The 25,869-nt window shown below is 40.2% G+C and overlaps 1 protein-coding gene across 1 annotated transcript in view; it reads right to left on the bottom strand.

The window, feature by feature from the left end:
- palm2akap2 (PALM2 and AKAP2 fusion) overlaps positions 1-25,869 on the bottom strand; it is a 73,651-nt gene that overhangs the window by 11,284 nt on the left and 36,498 nt on the right. Inside the window, 1 exon segment of the mRNA XM_027010345.2 lies at positions 21,909-21,991. Within this exon segment, the coding sequence (XP_026866146.2) occupies positions 21,909-21,991 (83 nt within the window).

Raw genomic sequence — 25,869 nt, 5'->3', positions numbered from 1 at the left:
ACTCACACACACACACACACACACACACACACACTGTCATGGTACGGCCCCCCAACGTTTCCGTGTGTGTGTGTGTGTGTGTGTGTGTGTGCGTTTGTCAATATGGCCATCCCCTACTTGTGTCACACACCTGCTCTTTATTGTGTCGTTATCATATGTATAAAACCCGCGCAGCGAGACCCTCTGTCATCCTAGCCTCACTCCACACTTCGGTCATGGGGGAGGGGGCCGCTGGACGATTTTGGCGGGCCCTGAGTAGGGTCCAGGGTCGGACTCCGAGGAGTCCTACAGACCTCAGCCAGACTCTGAGGATCAGCACATGGAGGTGGACTCCGCTGGGTCTTACGACCAGTATATAGACTTCTACGAGGTGTATGCGGATCATGGAGAATACGGGGAGTGCAGCGACGTTAGTCTGCGGTCGGACGGGGGGTTCGACTATGGGGAGGCCCATCCATGGAGGTGGAGGAGGTCCTCTATGGGGATCCCCTCAACGGCAGTGATGTGGTGTCTGCGGACTCCGAGAGCGATGATGCCCTCGCACGTCAGATACCGCCCAAGGCTCCGCCTAGGAGGTGCTGCTCGGGAACGAACAAACTTTCCCGAGGGGTACAAAGAGGGGCGACCGAGCCTCGAGGATACTCAGCCCATTAGGGTGTACAGCCCCGGAACTCGTGCACCGGTACCTAAACCACATAGAGGCAAGGGGGAGGCGTCACCAGTGCCCGCCCCAGAGACAGGCAAAGCAACTGGTGCGCTTCCTGTAGTAGTCCCACTGGTGCGCGGAGGTCACCACCCCCCGAATCAGCGAGAGGCGATCCCCCACAGGCGGGTGGGACTTCAGCCCAGCCGACAACTGTGGGAAAGGCCGGGACTCCTGCCAGCCTCCCCGGACTTTACACGAGTCCTTTATGTAATTTTGTACCCATCCCTGTCACAGTGTCTGTCCCCATCACGCTGTCTGTGCCTGTCGCTTTGTCCCCCTTTGTGTCTGTGCCTGTCGCTTTGTCCCCCTTTGTGTCTGTGCCTGTCAGTTTGTCTGGCCCTGTGTCTGTCGTCATCCTGATCCCTGTCCTTCCCCTGGCTGGCCTGTGTCGGGTCGCTCGGTGCCCTAGCCGTGCCGTTTGGCATTGGTTTCGAGGCCGCGGCCCGATAGGATGGCGTGCCGGGGAGTCGCGCCCTCGAGGTGGGGCTCTGTCACAGTACGGCCCCTCTCCACCAAACGTCTCCGTATGTGCGTGTGTATGTTCGTCAATGTGGCCACGGCCTCCTTGTGTCACACACCTGCTCCTTATTGTGTTGTTATCATGTGTATAAAGGTCTGTTGTTTACGTGTTTGTGTTGTCGGTTTTTGCCTCTGTTAGTGTAAGTGTCTAAATGTTAAATAAACATGTGTTGGTGTTCCACGCTACTCATCTCCGCATCCTCCTTAAAGCCTCCGCGTTACACACACACACACACACACACACACATACACACATTTATATGAACACTTCTAGATAGAGGATCATTAAAAGAAACTGCAAAGAAATAAAAGAAATATTGCAATATCGTCTAAAATTAAAATATTTAACCCATCGTTTGGTAGGGAAAGCAAATCCTTGGGAACATGCAAAAGTTCATTGATATTCTTTCTCTCTCAATTTCCTCACTTTAAAGGCTAAAGTGAATTGTCCACTCAAAGATTGGCATTGATATTAGGTCAACAAAGTCCTCCTGGTTTCCTGAGGACTGATAACAGTTCCTTTGCCACGTTCTTAAGTGGTGCATAGTCCCCATGTGGGACATGGTGTAGACTCAAAGCCTCTGTGAAGCCCCCCACAAATTCCTTAGGGTAAAACGCCACTGAGTGAGCTCAGCTTGTCTTTTCACAAGCTGGAACAGACCTTTTGAAATGTAAACCTGCCTCCAATTTTTGATGCCAACAATATCTGTGAGTTCTGGAAGTGTTAATGTACTTTAGATGATATACAAGTATGAGGAAGACCATAGGAGAAAAAAAAGATAAAGATTTTATCTACAGTATTCAATAGTAACACATTTCATAATTCTATCAAGTGCTAGATTAACCCAGCAAGTGAGATATTCAGTGATTAAAAATTATATTACTTTGATACAAGACTCTAAGTACTATGGAACTGCCATATATGTTTGAGATTCTGCCAAGTTTCAAATTCATTTGCTGCCCAAAAACACACACTGAAACCCCCCCCCCCCCAAAAAAACCCCAAAAAACATTTATGCGTGACTGTCGACAGGAATTCTTTCCTTTGCTTAACAATTATACTTCAGTCTCAAGTGCTTTCACTTCTTTGATGGCTAGTGTTGATGAAAAGACTGCACAGAGATCCATAAATTACATGGTAAAGGCTGTTAAAGATGCCTCAGAATTAACAAGCAGTGAGGAACTACTGCTTTATACAATAGAGGTGAAAAGAGAAATATTCAGAAACAAGTTAATATCTGCTAAGAGCAAGCCCATAAATAAAAAAATACTATGTCTATTACAGCAGACATGCGTCATATGACAGTTTTTTGGGTTTTTTTTTTTTTTGGGGGGGGGGGGGGGGGGGGGTTTTATCAGGTTAGCCACATTCTCCTAAACCTCTCTCCAGGTGAACTCAACATGGCCTACATTCTGTGACTATTACACATTCACACAGTTTCACGCATAGCACTATGTAATTTCACAGCTTACATTTTCCTACGCTGTCAACATGCATACAAAACAAAACACCTACATAAAGCGACTAACTCCATTAAGTGTTTTCAGTGCCTCTGAAACCCTAAAACACACATAAGCCTGGTTGCCTTCGGTTTTGTTTAACAGAAATACTGATGCTAATAAAACATCAGCTTGTTATCTTCAGTGCACTTCTGTGTATAAGCACTGGTGTTGGATCATGTGCTGTGCCTTTAATGTGGCTTTCAGACACCAGGCCCTATTCACTGAAAGTCCCTGTTCTCCACGCCACCAGATTAACTTCCCTTCAGGGTGGGAACCCTACCACAACATGCTCCCTCTACATTCCCCCTCACTCCCCCTTATGGCTATACCTCTGAATGAATGACATTATACATCATGCGAACCTCCACGGTTCATGAAAAAACCTGACAAAGAGTGCACAGATTAGTCTATTTAAGAGAGGCAAAGGGAGAAAAACTCATAGCAGATGAATTTACTGATTAACTGTTTTACTGATTACAATACTGTCTGCTTAGGAATGCAGAATTCACCTGGAGCTAGTAAGGTCCTGACCTCTGAATAAAACAAAAAGAATCTAGCACAAATGAGGCTATTCCATCAACACCAGGAAATTAACCAACTAAGTCTCCAAGTGTTGACAGTAACTAAATACATAAAGTATTTTATGTATATTTGACACTAACTAAATACATAAACAACACCATTTATAATGGAACTCCAATACCTCTCCAAGTAAACTGTGAATTTTTTTTATAATAGCTTATTACGAGAACATCAGCAGTTTGGCTACTGGGTTGATTATTTCAGCAGCAGTGCAATGTCTCTAGTCCAAACACATCAGCCCTCCTCTGCTGTCCAGACAGCAGTCCTTACTCGGCGAGCAGCCGGTGGAGCGTCGACAGCCTGGTGCACTCCCTGCCTCCCACTCTAGCTCTAGTGCTGTCCTTCTCCCTCTGGCTGTAATAAGGCATGCTCTCAGAGGGGGGGATGTGGACACACTGCTGAGCCTCCTCTGACATTCTCTGCATAGCTCAGCTGTCTTTCAGTCTCCTGCTGTCTAATGCAAGTGCTGAAAGACATGCTGCTGGGACTCCCCTAATTAAAGTATATCTGCTTGCGCACGTGTGTGTCTGTAAACAAAAACATTGGATCCAAACATAACATTTAAGTCGTCCATTTGTTTATCATTGTTTTATAATTTTAATTTGTGTGAATGCTTGCTTATGGTTAAAGTCTTATTCTTGACATTCTATGCACAGTTTGCCATTGAAGGATGTGAAAGCAGCTATCCTAACACAGAAGATTAACACAGTCATAGCTCCCTATGCAGATCAGCTGGGTGACTCGTCAGACACCAGGGCTGACATAGCTTGCGAGGCTCTTTTATATGCTCTCTCAAACAAAATGTGCTAAAAGCTTGGTGGTAATGCTAGAAGCCTGTAGCCAGCACTTTGATCCTTTGAGCGGTGGACACAAAGCATGGGAATTAACAGCAGTACCATAACACAGTGCCGCTGATGAGAGAATCCTGAAATAGGATCCCCTCCTTCACTCCACACAGAAGCCTGCATCTCACAGAGGACAGCTTACAGCTGGCCATAAGAAGAGAGAGACATAACATAACACTGGAAATAACATTATTATTTCAAAGCCATGGCACGCCTTAGGTTTTTCTACTAAATTGTTGGGATATAAAAAGCAAGCTTTCAGAGATTCTGAAGGCACCAGTTGCCTACCTCTTACTACTGAATATCCTCCTACTGAAAGTCCTGAACTAGTCCTTGATCAGGCAGTTGACAAGTTTTCCAGTCACTGAACAGAGAACTTGAAACAGTAAATATCTTCCCACCCAAGATTGTTGAAATGAATTAAACGCTTATAGATCTGAAGTTCTTACAGGGTCTTGTAATCCTGCTTAAATCTATACAGTGCAGAATAGTCATGGCCCAAATAAAACTCAATGTTTCTCTAACTATAGGTCTTTCAGAAGTGCCAGGGAAACCCTGCCCAGCACATCGCAAGGCTTTTCCTGGCTACTCCTTTCATTTCCCTCTCCTCCTCCTGCTCCTCCTTCCATGTGTGTTCATATGGAAGAGCTGTGTGTTTCACTCACCCCTCTCTGCTTGCCGCGTGCCATTTCCTCTCATTGCCCCTCCCTCCATGCCCTACAATGACTCTCTTCTCTCTGCTTCTACAAGCCAGTTTTCTTGCCCCTTCTGGCTGTGGCCTATGATGTCATGGGCTGGGGGTGATTTGGTTTAGAGAGAGGGGAATGCACTCCCTGGATGCTCACACACAAAGACCCCCTCTGTCCGAGCAAGTGCCCCAGTCCCCCTGTCCTGCCTTTTCTATGCTTCATGCTGGACCAGCCTGGGCTCCTCACATACACACACTAAATCACATTCCAGACCTCCTGATAGGGAGCAGAAGTACCTACAATACTCCCATAAAAGGTAAGACAAAGCATGCCTGGGTGGAGCTCAAACCTCTGGGTGGAGAAAGAAAGTCCCCTTCCCTCTGCTTTACACATACATGAGTCAGTCAGCATGACCTAAGCTTAAGTAACTCTTCCTGCCTGCAACCTCTGGGTTTGACCCAGTAACCAAACCTCCTCCTGTTGTTCAGATTTGGTTTACACTCACACTTGCACTGCTTTATTGTAACACTCTAACCATGAACAGAGACAGAGTTGCATGCAATAAAGTGAATGCAATTTATTACAGAACAAGACAATCCAAAAAGCAGCCAATGAGGTAAACAAAACAGACGGGGAACAGGCAAAGAGGGTAATCGAAAAACAGATCCAAACCAGAGAAACAGACAACGACAAACAACGGCTCAGAAATGTACCACACGAAGGCAAGACTTCGTCACAACTGAACACAAACGTGGTTTAAATGCAAAGTCTAATAAGGACCTTAACCACTGAGCTACCACTTCCCCATGGCAAACAAAACCAGGAAGTAAATAAACATTGCCATGGGAACCGCGATGCCAGGGAGGGACAAACGTGACACTTATTAGAATGCCATTTGTGATCGTTTTCACTGAATACAAACAAACACACACACACAAACACACATACACACACACACACATACATACACACACACACACACATTTAGCAACCATTACTGCATCCTCCTTTTCTGGACATTTTACAAATATTGGTGCAGTGCTTTAAAAATAAAATATTTTAATGTTCACTCATCATTTGTTTGTTTTTACTGAACAGTGGTGGAGCTTGATGGTGGGCTAAGAGAATGTCCATCTCTCTATTGTCTTTAAAAGCTTGAAATAGAAGTAGCACAATGAGTCGCTGTGCCAAAGAAAGGACATTTTTGTGTGTTGCCATCAAAGACTTTTAATGTCCTTGTGGTAAATTGAATGCACTTTTTCAGTTGAAGCATGGGAAAAAACTGCATACCAATAAGATCAGTCATGATCACAACAAGATCTCAATGAGAACTGAATCATTCCCTCAAGGTTGTTCACTGCAAGTTAATTTGTGCTAATATAAGATGTTCTGTTCAGGGATATATTAAGGCAATCCAGCAATGATGCTATTCCTGTCATGCCAATTGAAAATAATTATATTTTTCTTGGTAATGACTGTGTCCACTGTCACTTAAATGGCAACTGATCATTTCTTGGAGGTGAGGGTTTAGTTTATTTATTTATTTATTTATTTAATATATTTATATATATAGTGTTGTATAATTTTAGCAAAAACAGGACCTTCTTAACTACTATGACATGTTATCTTACTGCACTTATCTATATCATACTATAGTTTCCAATTTCTGAAATTGTTTAGCTATAAAAGAAAGAAAATATATCAACACCAAGTAATGTGATATATATATATATATATATATATATATATATATATATATATATATATATATATATATATATATATATATATATATATATATATATATATATATAATGATAAGAAAAATATATCAGCACCAAGGGAGATATGAGGGAGAGTTTCCTGCCCTTAACCTGATATTATGGTACTGTTCAAAATATGAGCCATAGCTTTGTTTGGTGTGGGGATGTTGAAAGAATCTAAGGTGTGGATTTCCAGTTTGGTGTGGTATAATCCTCTCCCAAATAACTGACCCTGTCTAGGTGTTCCACCATGAACGGATTCAGATTATTAAAAGTCATATACACGTCACATACAGTGTGCTTCATTGTTCTGACTGACAGGGCGAGAAATTGGAAAGGTCACTGGAAGTCAAGGTCAATATTTCTCTTGGAAACTGCCTCTAAGCAAGAACGGGATAATGAATATCTAATGTCTAACCAGGTCAAGACAGTTTCTTATCTGTTATTTATCTGAAAAGTGAATTTCCAAAAGCATCACTGGCATTTTTCTTCTGTAGTTTTCACTTCCCTAAAAAAGGGTCATGCTTCCTGCATTGCCAATACACAGTCAATATCACAGTCACACCTATATTTTGACCTAGAAACAAGACATCCTTCAGCAAATGCTGTTTCATAGCAATTTTCTTAAATAAGACACCACCAGGACCTTGGAAATTGGACTAAAACAGCCAAGGGTCAGTAACGTAACAGCAATGTCTGCCAAGACAACTAGGCCAAGCTTTATTTTTAGGCCACACTCAAAATTACTATTGTTAAATAACACCTACAGTGTTATACTACTCTCTAGCATACACACTGTAATTAAACACGAGTCTTTGGTCTATAATTGTGAATCTACTGCATGCCTTGTACGAAACACTGCAGGTATATCCATATGCACACTTATTAGAGACCTTCTGTTAAACCGTAAAACTTTTTTTGACGAATAATGATTGGTGATGTGCTACTGGACATAAACAAGTTAACATAAACAAACTGAGGTGGCATGCAAGTCTGCCAATGAACATGCCTACCATGCAATTACCTTCAAATTACAGCCTTTAGAAAACAATCTCCTGTAACACAGGACCTGTGCTCTTTGGTATATTCCATGAAGGAAAAGTGAGGGGGAAAAAAACAATGGCAACTTTTGTTGTTGTTTTTGGTTTTAGAACAGTTCTGCCTGTCAATGAGTTATGATAGTAGTAACTTTACCAGGCTTTATGGAATTGTAGACCAATGTCAGCAAATCAATAAACATGCTCAAGGCAGATAAGTTAGTTATGTACATGTTCACGTAAATCTGGTATTAGGGGCACTAAAAGTGCTGTGATCAATAGCTTTGTTGAGTGATGGTGGGAGGAACAGACTACAGCTCAGTTTAGAAGAACTAAGACCTTTACTAATCTAGCTGATGTTAGTAACCTATAGTATAGCTGTAGTTTAATGGGGAATTTGTATGAATATGTTTGGTTTGGTAAATCAAGTCCCTTTTTGGTTAAGTTAGCATTTAGAACGGTGTTATCCTTAACTGTAACATTTAAGAAACAACAATAACAATAGTCATAACAATAGTCATTTTCACTTCTAATTTCTATTTTAAAAATACCAACAGTAATGAAAAACCTGCTTCCAGAGATTCTACCGCTCTGCTTAGGATAATCGTTTCCATGGAGTCATGTACCAAACTATCAAGAGTCAGTTTTTTTATGATATATTAAACACGTTCAACTATTGCCTGTTGTTGCCTTAAACACATTTTGAAATAAATACATTAATATTCATATACCCACATTGCTGTTGCTTTTATGTGTTTATGTTTTAAAGTAGTGACAATTTGACTGCATGATTTCTCAGATATACTGTAATTTATTTTGCTGGGATTACATTCAAAGTTCTGTGTAATTGGTTAGCATAGGCTTTATGCAGTTTTTGTAGCCTGTACCTAGGCTACAAAAAATACTGAAAATACTGAAAATGCAAGCTCCATCTCTGTTAGTAATGTTAAACTTGCCAAGTTATAGTATATCAAATTGATTTATACTTGTAAATATAAAATATGATGTGCTGGACATAAATGAAACCTTTTCTCTCTGCTAATTATTATTATTTATGGTGTTGATGCGCTGAAATTGGAATTTGATAATAACTCATGAGATGATAATATCTCTTGAGGAATTAAACAGAGTGCAATTTATTATACACTGTCTTTACCATAGTAATTAACTTGTGTACCCTGAAATTCCTCTATGCCGTATAGTCTTTTTAGTGTCCCACCTCAAAGAAATGACACACACACCATGTAAGTCCAGAATATTCAGAGAGATGCAAATGTGGAACACTAACAAGAAATAGCATACAGCAGCAAACTACCTCAGCATCAAATTTTGTTTGTTGCCAAACTATCCAAAATTTACATGCATAATTGACAAGAGTCAAAAAAGGACCACAGTGTTTTCATTAAAATGGTCTGCTGTAATACACACATCATAATACACATCATAAGATCATTTTGTGCTAACATGCTTTTGAAAAACCAAGCCCAGTTACATCTAGAACAAATAATGTTTCAACCACTATTCCAAAAACAAATGACTAAGTACTGTATAAAAAAGGAAAAGAATGCATGGGGATGGGTCTTTGAACTTCTGTGAGTGACAGAAGAGACAGAGGAACAAACAGGGCAGGGTGCTTCAGGCCCTGCTTCTTGTCTTCAATGATGAGCAGCTACGCTACTTCACATGCCACAGATATACAAGACATAATCTACCTCAGGTTGAAGGTGTCTAGATTAAGGCTGCACGACATGAACAAAAATACCACATGGTGGTTACACTGCTAGCTATGGCTATTGTAATATGTAAATGAGAAGTTTAATTTGCATATTGCCACCTTCTGTGATATTAGTATTGCTAAAGCCAATATTGTGATAAAGATTCTATTCTATTCTGAAAGGACAGGGAATACCGTGGGGATAACCCCAGTACTGGTTCCCTTAAATGAGACTGCAGGGGGTGTGTGCCTCTCTTGTCAGTGATTCTTACTATTTCCCATTCAGCCCACCATCTGGGAGCTGCAACATGCACAGAAGGTCCATTTACTGCTCCCTCACAGTGTTATTGCAATCATGTGAACTAATTCTCTGCAAACCCTCTACCCTTGGCAACACCAATGCAATATTATTAGACCAGAGGGAGGACTGGTAGAAGTTAGATGTGCATCAACAGATGTTTTGCGCTGTGGAATCAGGACCCACTTGCCATGATTTGCTAAAGTAGATGGGCCTTCCCAGGACAGCCATGAGCCTTGTGGTTAGCCTGCATTGCAGACCCAGGGGGAGAGGGGAAGTGGAACACATCTTGACTGTTCTAAATTTGGCGGACAGATAGCAGACACCAGCAATGCGCAGTGAACTCTGCTTTTTCAGAAATGCTTATCCTATGGGCTATTTCCCTAATAAGGGCTAAAGGATGCCTTCTGGACTTAGTTATATGGTCAAAATATGACAGAAATATTAAGTTAAAATAGACCTGTGCTCTAGCAAATTAATCATCTTCTATGTCATGCTACCTGTTCTTATTACTTACAGACAAAAGTTGAAACAAAAGGAGTAATTACCATGTTATCACTGACTAACTTAGCTGTAACCCTTAGTAACATGGCTTACTAATTTTTCCCACACCCATGTATGACTTGCAGGTCTTGAGAGCTTCCCAAAATTTCCATGACATATCCTTAAAGAAACTATGTGGAAAACAAGGTTATCTGGCCACAATTCCAAAGGTTGAACAGGTTTTTAATGAGAAGGGTTATAATTGTCTCCAAGTCAAAAGGAAAACTTGGAATGCAAGGAAGCAAATTTGCCTTCTTATGGAGGGAATTCCTTCCTTATATGCTGTAGCATTCTGAAATTTACACAGCTGCTCGACATAACTTTTAAAGCTCACATATGGTTAATTAAAGCTCTGTGAAAAGATTATCCCACACTTGGTTCTGAGACTAATAAAGCTGGCACATTTCTAACAGATTTAAAGGATGAGGTTGTCTGTGGAAGTCTGTGTCACTTTATATTGACCATCCCACAGGAGAAAATGTTCAAGGCAAGCAATCAATGAAATTTAATTATATAAAAATTTAGCTTGGAGTCGACAGAAAACACAGAAAGATAAAAAGGTCTTAACCTAAGGCTTCTATCAAAGATCCAAGATGCTGTGTACTCCAACATGTCCTCCTACTCTTTGAGGCTCTGAGCTATGCAGAAAAAGCCCACCCTAGCATTTCAATTTCATGCACTCACCTCCTTTAATTAAAATGCGCCAGCTGTCCTGTCCTCCTTACAGGACAGAATAACACAAGCTTTCACACTTGGAGTACAGCCATCGCATTGGAGACAAGAGTAGTGGACAAAGTCATCCATCAGGGGTTTTGAGCCAAGAATGAGTTTAGCATCAAATATAATGTCTTGTGCTCACTCTCGGCAAGGCAAGGGATCTGAGAGATGTGTCCTCATTCTCTTATGAGCAGATTTGCTATATAGTTAAGGAGTACTAAACATAAATGTTAGGTAAGATGGAGTTTAAATGTTATGTGAGGTGCTTTTCACTCTATTGGCCAAGCTGTGTAAGGTCAGACTGGGCCAGTCTAGTTTGAGGTTGAGGACTATGAAAGTAATATTCAAAACAAGCTATTGTCCAAACCTTTACAAGGATAAGCCTTGTCTATCATGAAGGCAAACGTTGATGTAAACTGTTTCTATATAAAAAATGATTGTCTATATAAAGGCTAAATGTACCCTCACTCCAGTAATAGGCTTTTAGCTTTGGTAAATGGGTAATGTCCTTAAAATGAAGGATAGAAACCCATGTTATGAGTCATGGATGATTCCACTGCTTATATAGCTATGTGTGAATTCACATGCACCAGCACTTGAGTCACAACTGGCATTTTAAAGGAGACACTGGTGTGCGAGCAGAGAGCCACATGCCATCTCATTAGTCTGATCTACATAGAAGAGGACTGCTGTATAGCCTTAGATGAGCTCTTTCTCATTGCAGAAACTGAAAAAGGACATGTTTAAAACAGCATGTTTAAAATAGTGTTCTTTTCACAGGACTGGATCTCCTTATCTATCCATAGGTAGCCTATGAAATTAGATTAGCTCCTATTCTTTATTAATTCCTGAATGCTATTCCTCTGTAAAGTATTTTCAATAGAGTATATGTGATCTTTCTTTATTAAATAACATATGTACAGCCAATGTTCATGATTTCATCTTCAGAGTCATTTCAGTAAATAATTTTTTTCAGTAGGGGAGATCTGGATCAGGAACTCAGCGTATGAGAGGCCAAAGCCTTCGCAGCAGACAAGGTCATGAATGGCGCTTTCTGACCACACACCCCTCAGCTGGTCTACAAGGGTTCTGCTGGGCTCCCTTGTCCTCCTGTGTATGCAACAGGCAGTCAAGATGGACCCTTCTGACTGCAGTCAAGCAGCATGTTTGTCCTTGACACATGTGACCCAGATATAGAGAGACCAGCTCTGACATACTTTCTCCTAAAATAAGGATGTAAATTCTAGATACACAAGTGATTAGCCTGCACCGTGTGTTACTACACATATTGGGTCACTAGAGCACAACGCATTTCATAACCACAAAAGAAGGCATTTGGCGCTCGCAAATGTAATCAGCATGACCAGTTTCCCTACAACGCCCCTTCAGAGACACACTGAGGTAGACCCGATGATTGTTTTGGGCCAGCCCATCTCACAGAGGGACGTATCCTGCCATGACCTACGTTAGCCCTGGCTATAGCAGAAAGCACTTTTCCCCAGATGTGCCAGTGGTGCTGCACATCTGTGTACATTGCACGGCTGTGTACATTATCAGCAAGAAGGAGGGAGGGAACTAACTGGTTTGTTTGTGCTTGCAGCAGAGTATGAGAGGTGAGGTCAGAAAGGAAGAACCTCAGTCTGTATTCAAGGCTGAATGCTCCATAAAACCAAAACAAAGGGCAAAGAAGAGAGATCACATGCAATATAATGTAACTCCATCACAGTTAACTCTGACTAAGATGTTGTTATCTAATTAACAAAGCCAATGCATGTTTTAATTCTTTTAACCATGCTAATGCAGAAAACAATACCTATTTGTAGCAGACTCATTACTATGATCAAAATGATAGCATTATTATTAGTAATAATAAAAAAATAATAAAAATCTTGTTTATATTTGGCTTTTTAGCCTGTATTATAATGACTGATAATAACGTCCTGATGTTCCTCTACAAGCCGCGACCAAGACTGAGTCTCAAGACCTGGGTAACCAGGTAATCAATGTCTATCAGAAGACCACCTCAAACAGATGAATAACCAATGGCATTTGAGGATCAATCAACTTTATCCTATATAACTACACAAAATCCCACTACTAAGCATACAATGCTGCTTGCACTGACAATGTCACCTTGACTGGTGATTAAACGTTTGCCACCAAAATATCAAGCTCAGAGAACTCTACAATACCAGACCATTCAACCTGAGCTACCAATTGTTTTTATTCTTAACATTTTCTAGATCACTCTTGTTTTCTGAGTTGAATTTCCTCTCTAATGCCCATATTGCTGACAAGGTAACCTTGGTTCAAGAAAGGTGCTATATAAATGAAATAAATAAGGCAATAGTGATTAGGCAGTACTCAAGGCTGAGTCTACAGTACTCAAGGCTACAGTCTACAGTGACCTTTTTCAAAATACAGATTATTAGACTCACTTTCAACAGAAATCAATGTAAAATGACCATTTGGAAAAAGACAACGATTTAGAACAATTTAGAAGAGTGATAGTAGACTGATTCTGTTGCTACATTCCATGACCCAATAAAAAGAACTGAGATTTCCCCTATGCCTGCATACCCATTTGTAGCTATTGCCTGAATACACTGGAAATATTCCCTACAATTCTGGTTTGTGGTTACAAATAAATATATAAATAAATAGAAAAAAACAAACTAATCAAGAAGCAGGGCTGTATTTTAGCATAGCTGCATTGTTGCACCTGGCTTAATACATTAAATGGTGAGGAAATGATGCAAACCTGAACACAGAACTCCTGCTACTGAAGAGGAGGGAGGGGAAGACAGCATGTCAGCCTCTCCTTTCCCCTGCAAACCAGACAAGCTAAAAATTGCAACAGCCCTTCGGATCTCTGCTGCAAATGTCTGCTTTGTGCAGATGCCACGATAGGTTCCTGTGTTCACCTGCTAAGACTGGGTGGTGTCATTAATTTTTGCCTGTCTGTGTTCTATTTATTCCATTGTGTGCACTGGAGATCACTGGCCATGGATCATTTTTGTTATTTAATTCTTTGTGCATTGTGAAATTTCATCTTACTATGCCTCTACATTTATTTGTTTGTATTTTATCAGCAATGTCATGCAAAATAGCCTTGAAATGAATACAAATCAAGAATTCTGGTGGAGAAACACAATATTCGGTTAAAAAATACACATAAATTGCTAACAGAACAAAGCCAAAAAGTTTGTACTGCCCTAGAACAAAATATTATGGCAATTATTATTCATTTTAAGACACTGGAAAAAGGTTCCACCTACCAAAATGACAGAGAATATAATCCAGACAGATATCATGTTGCTAACATTTTTAGAGGAACTAAAGATCTGAGTGTGATATATACTGACATCAGATCTATACTAGCAACACACATGGTTGCACGGGTCTCTTTCCCTTTCATTCTGTACAAATAGGTGGCAGGACAAATGGCTTGGTGCCTGGGAGACAGGAAAAGAAAGCCTCAGTGAACGGTCTTCTAAAGGCACAGTTGAGCCGGTCGCTGCAGCGTGCGCATATTCTCATGGGCTACACAAAGATGTGAATGAGCTTTGATGAGCTGTGGGGATAAGATGGAGCTAGGATCAGGGACTCAGTGGTGTAGTAAGTTGTTTTAGCGCAATAGAAACTGCAATCAAATCAAAACAAAATACAGCTCTCTCAGTCCATTTTCAATTAGGTTATCTCTATCAGGCCAGCCAGTTGAATATGTCATGGAGGCTCAGATGAGTGGTGGAAGGTGCCTCCTCACCGCTGAAATAGGACTTTGGTCTGTGTTTAGTGGAATCTAGCAGCATGGCCTGGCCGAGGCTAAGTGACATCCTCCATGTCCTGTCATAGACACTGGCAGCATGAGATGGCACTATCTTGAGACTATAACACACACACTATTTTAGCAAGCTTAGCAAGGTGTCTTTTCCAAATGTAAGTGCAAATGGGAGATTCTGCACCTTCACCAATGTGGTTCTCACAGAGTAGGCCGAACAGACTTGCCACCCCCCACTCCCCACCCCCCATGATTGGCAGTTCTGAGTAAACAGCCGAATTTGAATTGGTCAAGCTCCAGGTTTGCCGGTTCAGACAGATGAAAGGCTGTATCTGATCAGTGCTAATAGGGATTAGCCTCACTACCCTCCTCCAACCTTCCCTCATTAGGCATACTCTCAACTCTCTGTCGCCATGGTTTTGCTCTGTGTGGTTTTGACCTAATGTAGAACCACAACAGCTCACATTGTGGCTGTCTTCGATCAGGAATACCAGCAAAAATAAGGCTTTTCTGACGTAAATGTACCCATGTACCTACCTAGTCTGATTTTTTGGCAGTTAACATCTTTGACTGAGGTGTGTTGTTCATTTGTTTATCGTAACAACAGGAAAAGAGACTGCACTAAATGCAAGGTTTTGCTTTTAAACTGAGCAAAAATATATTAACTTTCACAAAATTTTTAATAGTGTATGAGGTTTTTTTTCATGCACATCATGAGGGCTGAGAGGTCTTTGTGAATAAGTCATTTCTTGATAGCTGAATGAAACCAGTGACACTATAGTCACTTTACTTTTTAAAACAACACTTTGTGGTACAAGAGTTTGAACAGATGTAATCTATAAAATCATACAGTAATTTAATGGGCATCTTTATAATCTGGCAGCAATTAGTAGTAATTGCTAGTTAGCATTCATCAGAGGTTTTCAGTTAGTTATCAAATTTGGCACTGCTTATTGGTTTCTGTGTAAGCCTTACAATTACTAGTTTAAAGCAGTCATTAGATAATGGGGCTGTTTTGGCCAGGATAGAATCCTGCTAGGAATGTTTACAGGCTGTGAAGAACTCTAAACAATCTGGCCTTCTGTGCCTAAAGGAGCTCAAATGCAATAAGGACCAAATGCTACTCATAGGAGTAAGGATGCTTACGATTCTGCATATTTGATATTTGCTATGGCCTTTGATCTTCAGACAAAGCCAATAAAGATTTTTTTCCCTTCAAAACTAGAGGCACAAGCTAAACATTGGCAAGTGTCTTAGTGTACCTAAATGAGTATGCCTGCTAGAGAATCAGGGAAAAGGCACTACCCCTTTGACTCCAGGCCATGCTTGACACATGCCACTGCAATGATATTCTTGGGTGGGTATAATGTAAAAAGCAAGGAATGAGAGCAGTGACAAGTTTTACATAATTTTGCACCCTACATTTGGGATAAAATCTAATATATTCATGGTTGGCCTTACCTATGCCTATCACACCATCCAATTATATGAGAGCAGACATAGCCTCAAGCTTCAAGCAAGCATAATCCCCAAAGTATGACTGCTATGGACTGGTATGACTAGTGACTCTTGAATATTCTAGATGACCGTGGCCTAAGCATTTCAACTATCATTTCAGAGCACCACCAAACCCAGTTTTTGCCCTTTCCATCTCTATGGCTGAAGCAGTAGGGCAGACACAGACATGTCCCTCTCATGGGACACTGAGCCATGTGTGTGGGAAAAAAGGCCAGTGTTACTGGTTCTGGCACGTGATTCTGCAGGAGGGTGGCATAGCTGCCTATCACCACATCCCACGATCCTATTCTCAACCCCTGATTACCCGCCTTTATTTAGCTGCTGTGAATAAACTGTCTGCCTTTGTCATCTCCACATCCATTCTACCCAGCCTCCACAGTTTGAGAAAGCAGTCAGTATGGGGTAACAGAACCAAGTTCACATGCACTGACTACTACTGTAGAGTTTCTATTAGAAGATCAGTTTCAGGTCAATTCGGACCCTGTCTTAAAAATGGTGAAATAACACAAGGGTTTGTCTAGTTTTTTAACTATATTACATAAATATATAAATATTATTTCTAAACACACAGATCATTTGTTCTCCACTTACTATTTAAAGCCCAGGAGCCAGACCCAGAACCTTCTCACCTTTCTGGAATTTTATAGCAAAAGTGCTTCTCCTCAGTAGACTTTTTCATGAACCCCTCTGCTTACACATATTTGTGCGAGACATCATATTATGGCATCTTAAATCTCTATCAATAAGTGTGCTACAATTTTTAATATGTGGATGGTACAGGTTACATTTTATTTGATTGTGATTAACAAATGAAAACTTTCATGTCATAATTTATTGGAGAAGAATGAAACCATGAGAACTCTGTCCTCTTTCAAGACAGTGGACTTGGCCTTAAACCCAAAAGCGTTCAACCAGAACAAATGATTGAGATCACCAGACTTAAGCAAAATTGATGACAGAAGAGAGAATAAATGCCCATTTACAGTAGGTGGGCCACCGACCAAGGCTGTCCCAACTATGGTCATCTGTTCTTAACCCCAAGAACAACAAAATGCTTACTCAGAGTCTATTTGAATGGGTAATTATCTCTGCTTGCACTGCATGCTTCACTAGAGCTTGTTTAATGCCTGTCAGATTAACTCATGATAACAAAACCCTCCTAGGACTTCTTCAGTTCTCAGAAACTGCATTATGCAAGGGGACTTAAGAAATTTCAACATTTAGTATTCTGGTGAATCCAAATCTTCTCAGATTATGCTTCACTGGAGATATAAATATTTAATTTCATAACGAATGATCATTAGGTTTTTTATATGAAACAAAAGATGAAACATTGTTTACACATAAACCTGATAATAAATATGAATGATTGTATCATGTAATGAGCAATAATGCTTATCACAATTTAATGACTTCCAAGTTAGTCATCTAGATGTGTATGCTGGCTACTTTGCATTATAAACTGTATTACATGAAGAAATTTCATGATAATTATTGCTTTTTTTAATCAGATATTTTGAGTTAAACTTACAAACAAATTTCTTGTCCTGGTTGATGAGAAAGACTTAAAAGAACATTTGCAAGAGGCAGACAAATGAATACCCTTCTGGGAGCCAATGAGTGCAATCACTAACTGCTAGGAAGATCTATCCATCCTACTGTAGGATGAGTTTTTATGACGTGTCCTGTGTGCTTTTATGTCTGCCCCTTGGAGGATAAAATAAGTAATAAATAATGAGATAAATAATGAGTAAAACGTAAAGGAAGTACTTTAAAAAATAATAACATTTACATGTACACTTTCAGCATTTGGTAGGCACTCTTATGCAGAGTGACTTACATATTTATCAGTATGAGAGTATATGTGCTCCCTGGAAACAAACAAGATTCAATCAGAGAACCGATCACGTCTAACAAAACTAAACAAAAACTCTTGAAACAAAACTCTGACAACCTTCAACTGCATAAACACTTTCAATGTATTCTAAAAAGTGTTTTGTTCCCTCAGTTTACTTAATTAGGAAAACAGACACAAAGCAAAACTGACAAAAAAGAGTGGTTAACATTGACTCACTGTAGGTGTTGTATAACGGCTTTCTTGGAAAACAGGCAGCCAGTTGTGTATGTGTGTGTGTGTGTGTGTGTGTGTGTGTGTGTGTGTGTGTCTGTGTTTTTGTTATTGTAGCATTGCTGAGTTAAAGTACGGACAACTGGCCAATGATGAGGTTATCATTGGCCAGTAGTCCCCACTTTAGGACACTAGAGGGAGGGATGTGTGTGTGTGTGTGTGTGTGTGTCAGGAGGAGGGGTTTGTATCTACAATCTCATTTAGTTTCTCAGCCTTAAGTAGACCACAGATAAAACACAGAGGTAAACACCACCTGCAGGTTCCACTGTCAGTTGTTTCCAACTACAGAGTACATGATACCCATCGGTAGCAAGTTACCTGTCACTCTTTCCATTACAATTAAAGGACACAACCAAGGAGCTAGCAACTTATATCTTATTCCCCAACATGATATAATGTCAGAGCAGAAGCCCCTTTCACCTACGGAAGACTATACAGAGACAGCTTGTTGCATGTATAATTTAAAGGCACACAGGATGTTAATGGATAATTTGAAAGTAAACAGCACTTGTAAATAACAGCTGTCCTACTAGTTTAGTGTAACATTTGGAAAAGGCATGTTTCATGGGGATACGTTGGGGTGTGCAGGAGGTGTGTGCAGGCAGGCCAGCCCCTGCCCTGACAGTGTTTTAGAATTCCTCAGAATGTCTGCTTCCTGTTTTGCTGCTCTTCATACATTGCCTCCCACATTTGCAGTGTTGCAGCTTCAAGCAGGGGCTACATTTTTTCATCACTTGGTCCAATAACGACATGGGTTTAACAGGGTGTGGTGGGGAGAGCAATAAGTATTTGGGGAAATGGCCATCAATGGCACATCTTCTGTAGAAAGCCTGCTAACAGGAGGGAGAAGATAGGCACACATCTGTGTTTATCCTTCCTCTTCATTTTCCAAAAGTTAATGCCACCTTCTGTTACAAGTGCCTTTCCGACATGTTATTCACCATGCTCCACATCAGTGGTTGCAAAGGTCTTCTAAAAACAAATGTGTCAGCTGGCCATAAAAATATGTATTAGTGTTCTATTGATATGATCAATAGTCATTTTAAAGTCAAGCGATTTTAAGGAAATGCACCAGCTATCACAACTAGGTCGACAACTTGGTATATATCTGGCTCATTTTTATTACACTGTAGGGACTGTGGTTTTGCAGCACCATTTCAATGAAAATAGTGCCTTCGCTGGTTAACAAGCAGTGGGCTGGTTCTCAGTAAGAAGACCTACACTGACCTATAATTGCAACTTTCTCCATATCCTTAAATGCTTTCAGGGTTGCAAGAAGAATCAGTTCAATGGTGGCTGAAGGTATAGTATTAATGCAGAAACCTTTATTTATTTTTTAACAATCTAGCTGGGTTTTTTTTTTTTATCCATTTCAACTCAGAGTTGTTCCTAACGGAACGAATTTATGACACCACTACGCTGTTATGCACATTAGCTAAATCAAATAGGTAACGCGAGATGTTGAATTAAAAGTACGATAGCTTAAAAAGTACATTAAAACTAAGCATTGATTAAATTTTGTAAGCTTTACACACGTTAATCACGCGATTAATACATATTTATAAAAGAGGTCGCAGGCACACAGAAATGTTGCAAGCGGTGGCAAAACCTCCGCAGTCCACTCGCAACACTGACCTTTGTCGGAAATACAGCCTTCTGCGCGATATTTATCCATAAAATTAACCAATTTATTAACCACAGCCTCAACTGACATTGCCATTCACATATGCTGTTTATTTGAAAAGACTGTGGAAAATAATACAGCTTCCATTACGCCACGGCTTGCACTTCATTTAACACGATCACCTGAGTAGGCTTCGTAATACTTGAAAATACATAAAGCTGACCGTTACCTTGCTACAGAGTACGGCTTCAAGTGTTGGTGGTTCAACTCCTCGAATAAAGTGGCGTGTATTGAGACGAAAATACCGCGGCTGGGGCACAGTTACACGACGCCTCATGCATTAAAAAGTCTGAAGAAGTCTATATGAAGATACTACTTCGCGTCCCCTTGGACCCTCTCGCAGCAGTTGTGACTGGGGTGACATTGAGCGCTGTGCACAAGCTTCCTCGGTCGTCTCGATGCGCGGAGTGTTCTCTCCTGTCTGCAGCTCTAAGCACGCCCGCTGAATAATGAATGGAGAGTGTAGCCTAGTCCTGGAGGTTTCTCTCCCATTCTAGGTCAATCACTGATCACAGGGACTATACAATGCGCCTGTCTTTTCGCTCAGGTTACAGATCGCCATTCAATTGCATAACAATTTGGCCCCTCATCCTGCCTTTGTCCGCTGACTACCAAAAAGGAACCGAGCGCAACACGCAAACGGGCGTCAGTAGTGGATCGTGAAATGCGATTGAGGGATTTTAGGTGAACAATAACAAATGCACGTAGTACACAGTTTCTAGAACAATTGAGCTGTGTGACAACGTCAAACTACACGACCACCTGCAGGTCGTAACAGTTAATGGCATTTGAAGAATGTCTTCCTGGTAGATTTTGTAATGACATCCACATAACACTTGAGCAATACGACAGATTGATTGCTTCCAGAAACTGTTTACATGCCCTTTTCCATGTACTATACCCCCCCTCTACCCATCTCTAGCTAGCTCTCATTCTCTCATAAAGCTCAGATAGATTACTTTCTCATATTTATATGGTATATTTAGGCATCATCACTTTTTTTTGGAACAAAAACAAGAGTCTTGTTTTGATGACATTTTTTTTTTGGGGGGGGGGGGGGGGGGGGGGGGCGCTAGTCCCAGTAAGACTCCTTTTTGCTCATTCCTTTTTAAAATCATTTACCATGGACACTGTTTTATAATCTGTCCTTCTGATGCCACTAAGAAAACAGGATAATGCCTCACAATTACCTTTAGCCAAGAATATCAGCCAAAGCCCTGGAAGCAAGCTAAGCTTCTTCTAGATGCTGCACATAAGTGTTAGTCAGTTGGTTGCTGGAGATGACACACAGATGATCACTAATCATTGCCACAGTACAATAAAATAATGATAATTGTATCCTAATTGGGTTGTAGGCATAGGAAACACTGTCCAGAGGCACAAAAGCCATTAGAGCCAGGTTCCATCACCGAATGTATCACAGAATTTGTTGTGACTACCTCCGTGGAAGAGTAAAACACAATGGGTACATCTCACTGTTGCACTGGTAAGAAACAAACAAAAAAATCAAATACTGATACAAATGGACAACTAATATTTTGTTTTTAGTTCCCCCTATGATTTATGGGGACACCTTACCTACTCCAGTAAGTTTTCCTGTAGTGTTGCTCAGATATGTATCTGAGCCATTTCATTTCAATGGATCCAAGCCCTTTAACTCAAGGTGTACAGAAATAGATTCTAACGCATAAATAGAAAATAAGAGATCTTTCAAGAAATGATACATTCAGAGACTTCAAAATGATCTGTGGTGTATGGTGTATAATATCTTTCTAGGACATGTGAGGAACAAAGGCAGAAGAGTGCTTTGCATAAGTCTGCAGCGTCTGTGCGGTAGTGACAGATGGCCGTGTGCCGCTGCATCAATGCTAGACTCACTACCGGGCTGTGCATGGGCCTCGCTGCAGCTCCTGGGAACAGGCCACTCTCTGTGGTCAGCAGCACACACCGAGCCTTCTCACTGCCTGCAACACATAACCACAACAGTCCAGATCATATTAGTACTGCATAGTAGAAAACACATCTTTCACATGTAAATGGTGTATTTATAAGGCATGGATTACATGGAATGCATTCAAACCCAGCATTGTTCAATGGAACAAAAACCAAATCTGTAAATAATAATCAGTTTATTGACCTGATAACATGATTTTAGTGGTAATTCACCCATCTACAGACAGGTCATGTGGATTTACCAATTGCTTCGATATTCCCTCAGGTTTATGATTAGTTTATTAGTTTATAGTCTTTCTGAAGAAACTTTGTTTTCCCACTTAGTTGAGTGTGTAGACATTTGGTGGCAAAATGCACTTTTTAAAAATGTCATGATCAGACAGGTAATAGAAATGTTGTTCTTGTTGTGTCATTTGTTTTTGGTTGAGTTATTTGATTGATTTTTGAAACGGCACATAATCCTTCATCAGTGCCAATAATCAGTGGGTCAGAAATTCATATGTTCATTAACCTTAACACAGGAATAGTGTACAGATATTTTAAAGACTTCATGAATCAGTTTGTGTTTCTACCATTTCAAAATTAAATGCAAAATACAGGACCCTACTCTCAGTTGTTAGATATCTTTATGTACTATGGGTTTTCTGCCACTATGTTTATGCCTGCAAATATTATTGCAGATATATTTATATATTTGTAAAAGGCTGGAAATGAGGGTTATTTAGAGAAATGTGAGTTGTTAGGCAAAGGGAGAGGAATCCAGAGGAGGTTCAGAGAGCACACAGCTACATGTGCTGATACTAGAGCAGCCCACACACGCTGGCTCAGGCCAGGACTGAGCAGTATGCTGGGCACCTCACATTCTAGTCTCTTCCTCTCACTTGTGTATGTGTAGACACATATCTGTGCATGTGTAAATTTGTGTGTTATTGCACACATTTTCATTTTCATTTCAGATACAACAAAGAAAATGTAAAAACTAAATACAAAAAAGTGAAGTAAAATGCTACTCTTCTCCCCTAAAACTTGACTAAAACAAAGTTTGTCTCACAAAAGGCATTGCATTTCACTGATGGTGGGCATTAATGAACAGTTTGGCTTAGACTTATAAACGGTTTGGCTTACACTTATAGACTGCATTATCTTAAATGCATGCTCTCCTAGTCTGGCTTCCAGTGCATTCGCACAGTTTGTTTGTAATTACTGTGGTCCACAGTGGGAGCATCTGGCAACATCAAACCTGTTAATAATAACTACACTGCAACTAAGCCCTGCAAAGAGATGGATCCCACATATGTGTTTAATGCAAAGATTTCTTTGCATGGATAACATGGACTAATTGCTATAATGGAGCACTCTTTAAAATAGTTATATTAATTATATATTATATTAATTATAAATATGTTTGGGCTGCTTTCAGTATTAAATAACAAAAACAAGTGCTTATCATCAAAGTAAGCACTTTCAGGAATCCTGGGTACCAGTGCTGAAATGACAAACTAAAACAGCATCGCAGTTGTAAGAGGTCGGCACACCTTAAGTGTAGAAGACATAGAAATCAATGAGAAGCAATTTATGCTACAGCCATTAACATCTCTTAAGTCTTATTGACTTAACTACGTAATCAAAAGTGATAGCCTCCACACAATTATACACATTATGACCTTGATATTAGCTGATTTCATTATAAGCAGAAGTAATGGGCAAGATTTCATTAGTCCTGTAGCTTAATATTGCTTTCAGTGTCCTAAGAAAATCACACAGCAATTTATTAGTAGATTCATATGGATTTGCACAGCATCTGAGATATTTTTCTTTGACTTGAATCAAGATGATGACAAAAAGCTAAAAGTTACATTTACATTGCATAGGGTTAAATTTAGGTTCAAAATGGAATCTTGGTAATGTTGAAACAGAGCCTATGGAAACCATTAGTGGAATTGCACTATGTTTAAAACATATAATTTTTTTTTTTTTTTCAATTGAACAGCAATGTGTTCTTTGGACAGTGTTCTTTTCAAGTAGCTGGTTACAAACTGAACCTTACTCTAAATTAGGTATAAAAATATTTGTATTTTTGAGCCAGCTTAATATATTTGGCCAGTTTATATATTTTTGTTTGTTTATTGACTATTCAGCAGAATGAATAAAAATGTTTTTTATATAACAAGACATTTTGAGTCATATTTGATATCACTGTATAATAAAAAAATGTAAATGTATAAATAAATAAATATTTTCATCTCACTCTTGCATCTTTTCTCCTCACATTTGGGCCCTTTACCTCAGGCCACTGAGTTTGAGGAGGCAGCACAGTATGTTGACTGTTCCTAGGATTGCTCTCTTCTGGACTCATATAATTAATTCCTGGGATCTGTTGGAACCACTCCTCCATCTTAGCAGTCAGAGCCTCAAGTGTTCCTATCATCACTGGGACAACCTTGGTGTTAACCTTCCACATTCTCTTTATTTTCTTGAGGTCCCTGGTATTTATCCAAATAAGAGGTTTACTGGACCTAACCATAAATGGGTGAGATTATATTTAGATTGTTGTATACATTTTTCTTGTCTTACCATTCCAGTGAGTGGTCATATTTTATTTTTCTTCACACTGGGGCCTTGTACTGAGGCTTGTGAGGTTGAGGGTAGGATGCAGTGTTTTTTTTGTATTTCTAGGATTGACTTCAGCTCAGTCCAGAAAAGTGCATTTATAAAACTGAATTTGTCTAATGGATTATTGATCATTATACCAGAACACAGTGTACGTGGGTACTTTGAACAAAAACCTTGTAGCACATATTTGTGGAGTCATTTAAATTAAAAGTGATCTGGGCATGAAGAGACCAATACCACAGGCACTAACACTACCGCACTAACAAGCCACCCTAAAAACTGGGTACCAACCTTGAGCTAGGTGGGGGTGGGGGGGTGTCTCAATTGATGCTCGACAGGCTTTAGTAGTTTTGGTAGTCAGTAAGGAAAGCCTGAAGAGTTAGTGTAGTTTTGCACTGGGCATGCAGTCTTGACTGATATGATAGACAGAGGCAGGTAGAGAGAAAGAAGGTGCAGAAAATGCCTGCGTGAAGTTAATGTGGCTGGCCAGGTTGAGGGGGGCATCAGGGCCCAGCCTGGAGAAGTAGTGCTAGTGAATGCCCAGGTGCTGGACATGTAAGTTAGAGAAAGAACCACTGCACAGACACAGGAAGGTAGGCACGGTAAAAAAAAAAGCTGTTTATTGAACTAGATTTACCATACATACGGGGAGAAAAGCCACTGTTACAGCATAGCAGCCATCAGTCTGTGCTGAAGAAATGGTGCGGTGGAGAGAAAGAGAGAGCAAGATGGAGAAATACACAGAGCAATTCTAGTAGTCATCTTTAAAAAAGGAAAGGAGAAATGGAACAGTTAAAAAATTACACTTCAGGTTTACAAAAATACAGAAGAATCTCAATAAAAAGCACAGCAGTATCTCAAGTTGGATTTGTCCCTTTGAGCTCAGGCAAGAACTGTGGTACAGATGCTGGGGGGCCTCAGTCTCGTGGGGTTTGGTTTGGCAGTAAGATGCTGAGAAACCGGGTGCTAGACAGCATGTGCCAGTGTGTCTTTAGGCATCTGCAGCTGGCTTCCACAGGTACCCAGTATTATTTTATATAGCTATACTGGTTACAGTGAGGTTGTCAGCTTCACCTAAACACTGCAAATCATCATAACATGTCAAGGAGAAGGTGTCATTTGTCTCTGTTCAATAGCTCTGATGATCTTAGAGTGTTTAGAGTGGTTATGTGCTTCAAACCTTTGCTTCAAACATGTTCTCCAAAATGTGAAATACAGAATCATCAAATTCTTGTTGCTGGAATGAGTTACGTGGTTTCCCTCATGGCTGTGCTGT

This window comes from Electrophorus electricus, chromosome 17 (genome assembly GCF_013358815.1).
Source record: "Electrophorus electricus isolate fEleEle1 chromosome 17, fEleEle1.pri, whole genome shotgun sequence".
NCBI lineage: Eukaryota > Metazoa > Chordata > Actinopteri > Gymnotiformes > Gymnotidae > Electrophorus > Electrophorus electricus.
This window is presented reverse-complemented; position numbering and strand designations above follow the sequence as displayed.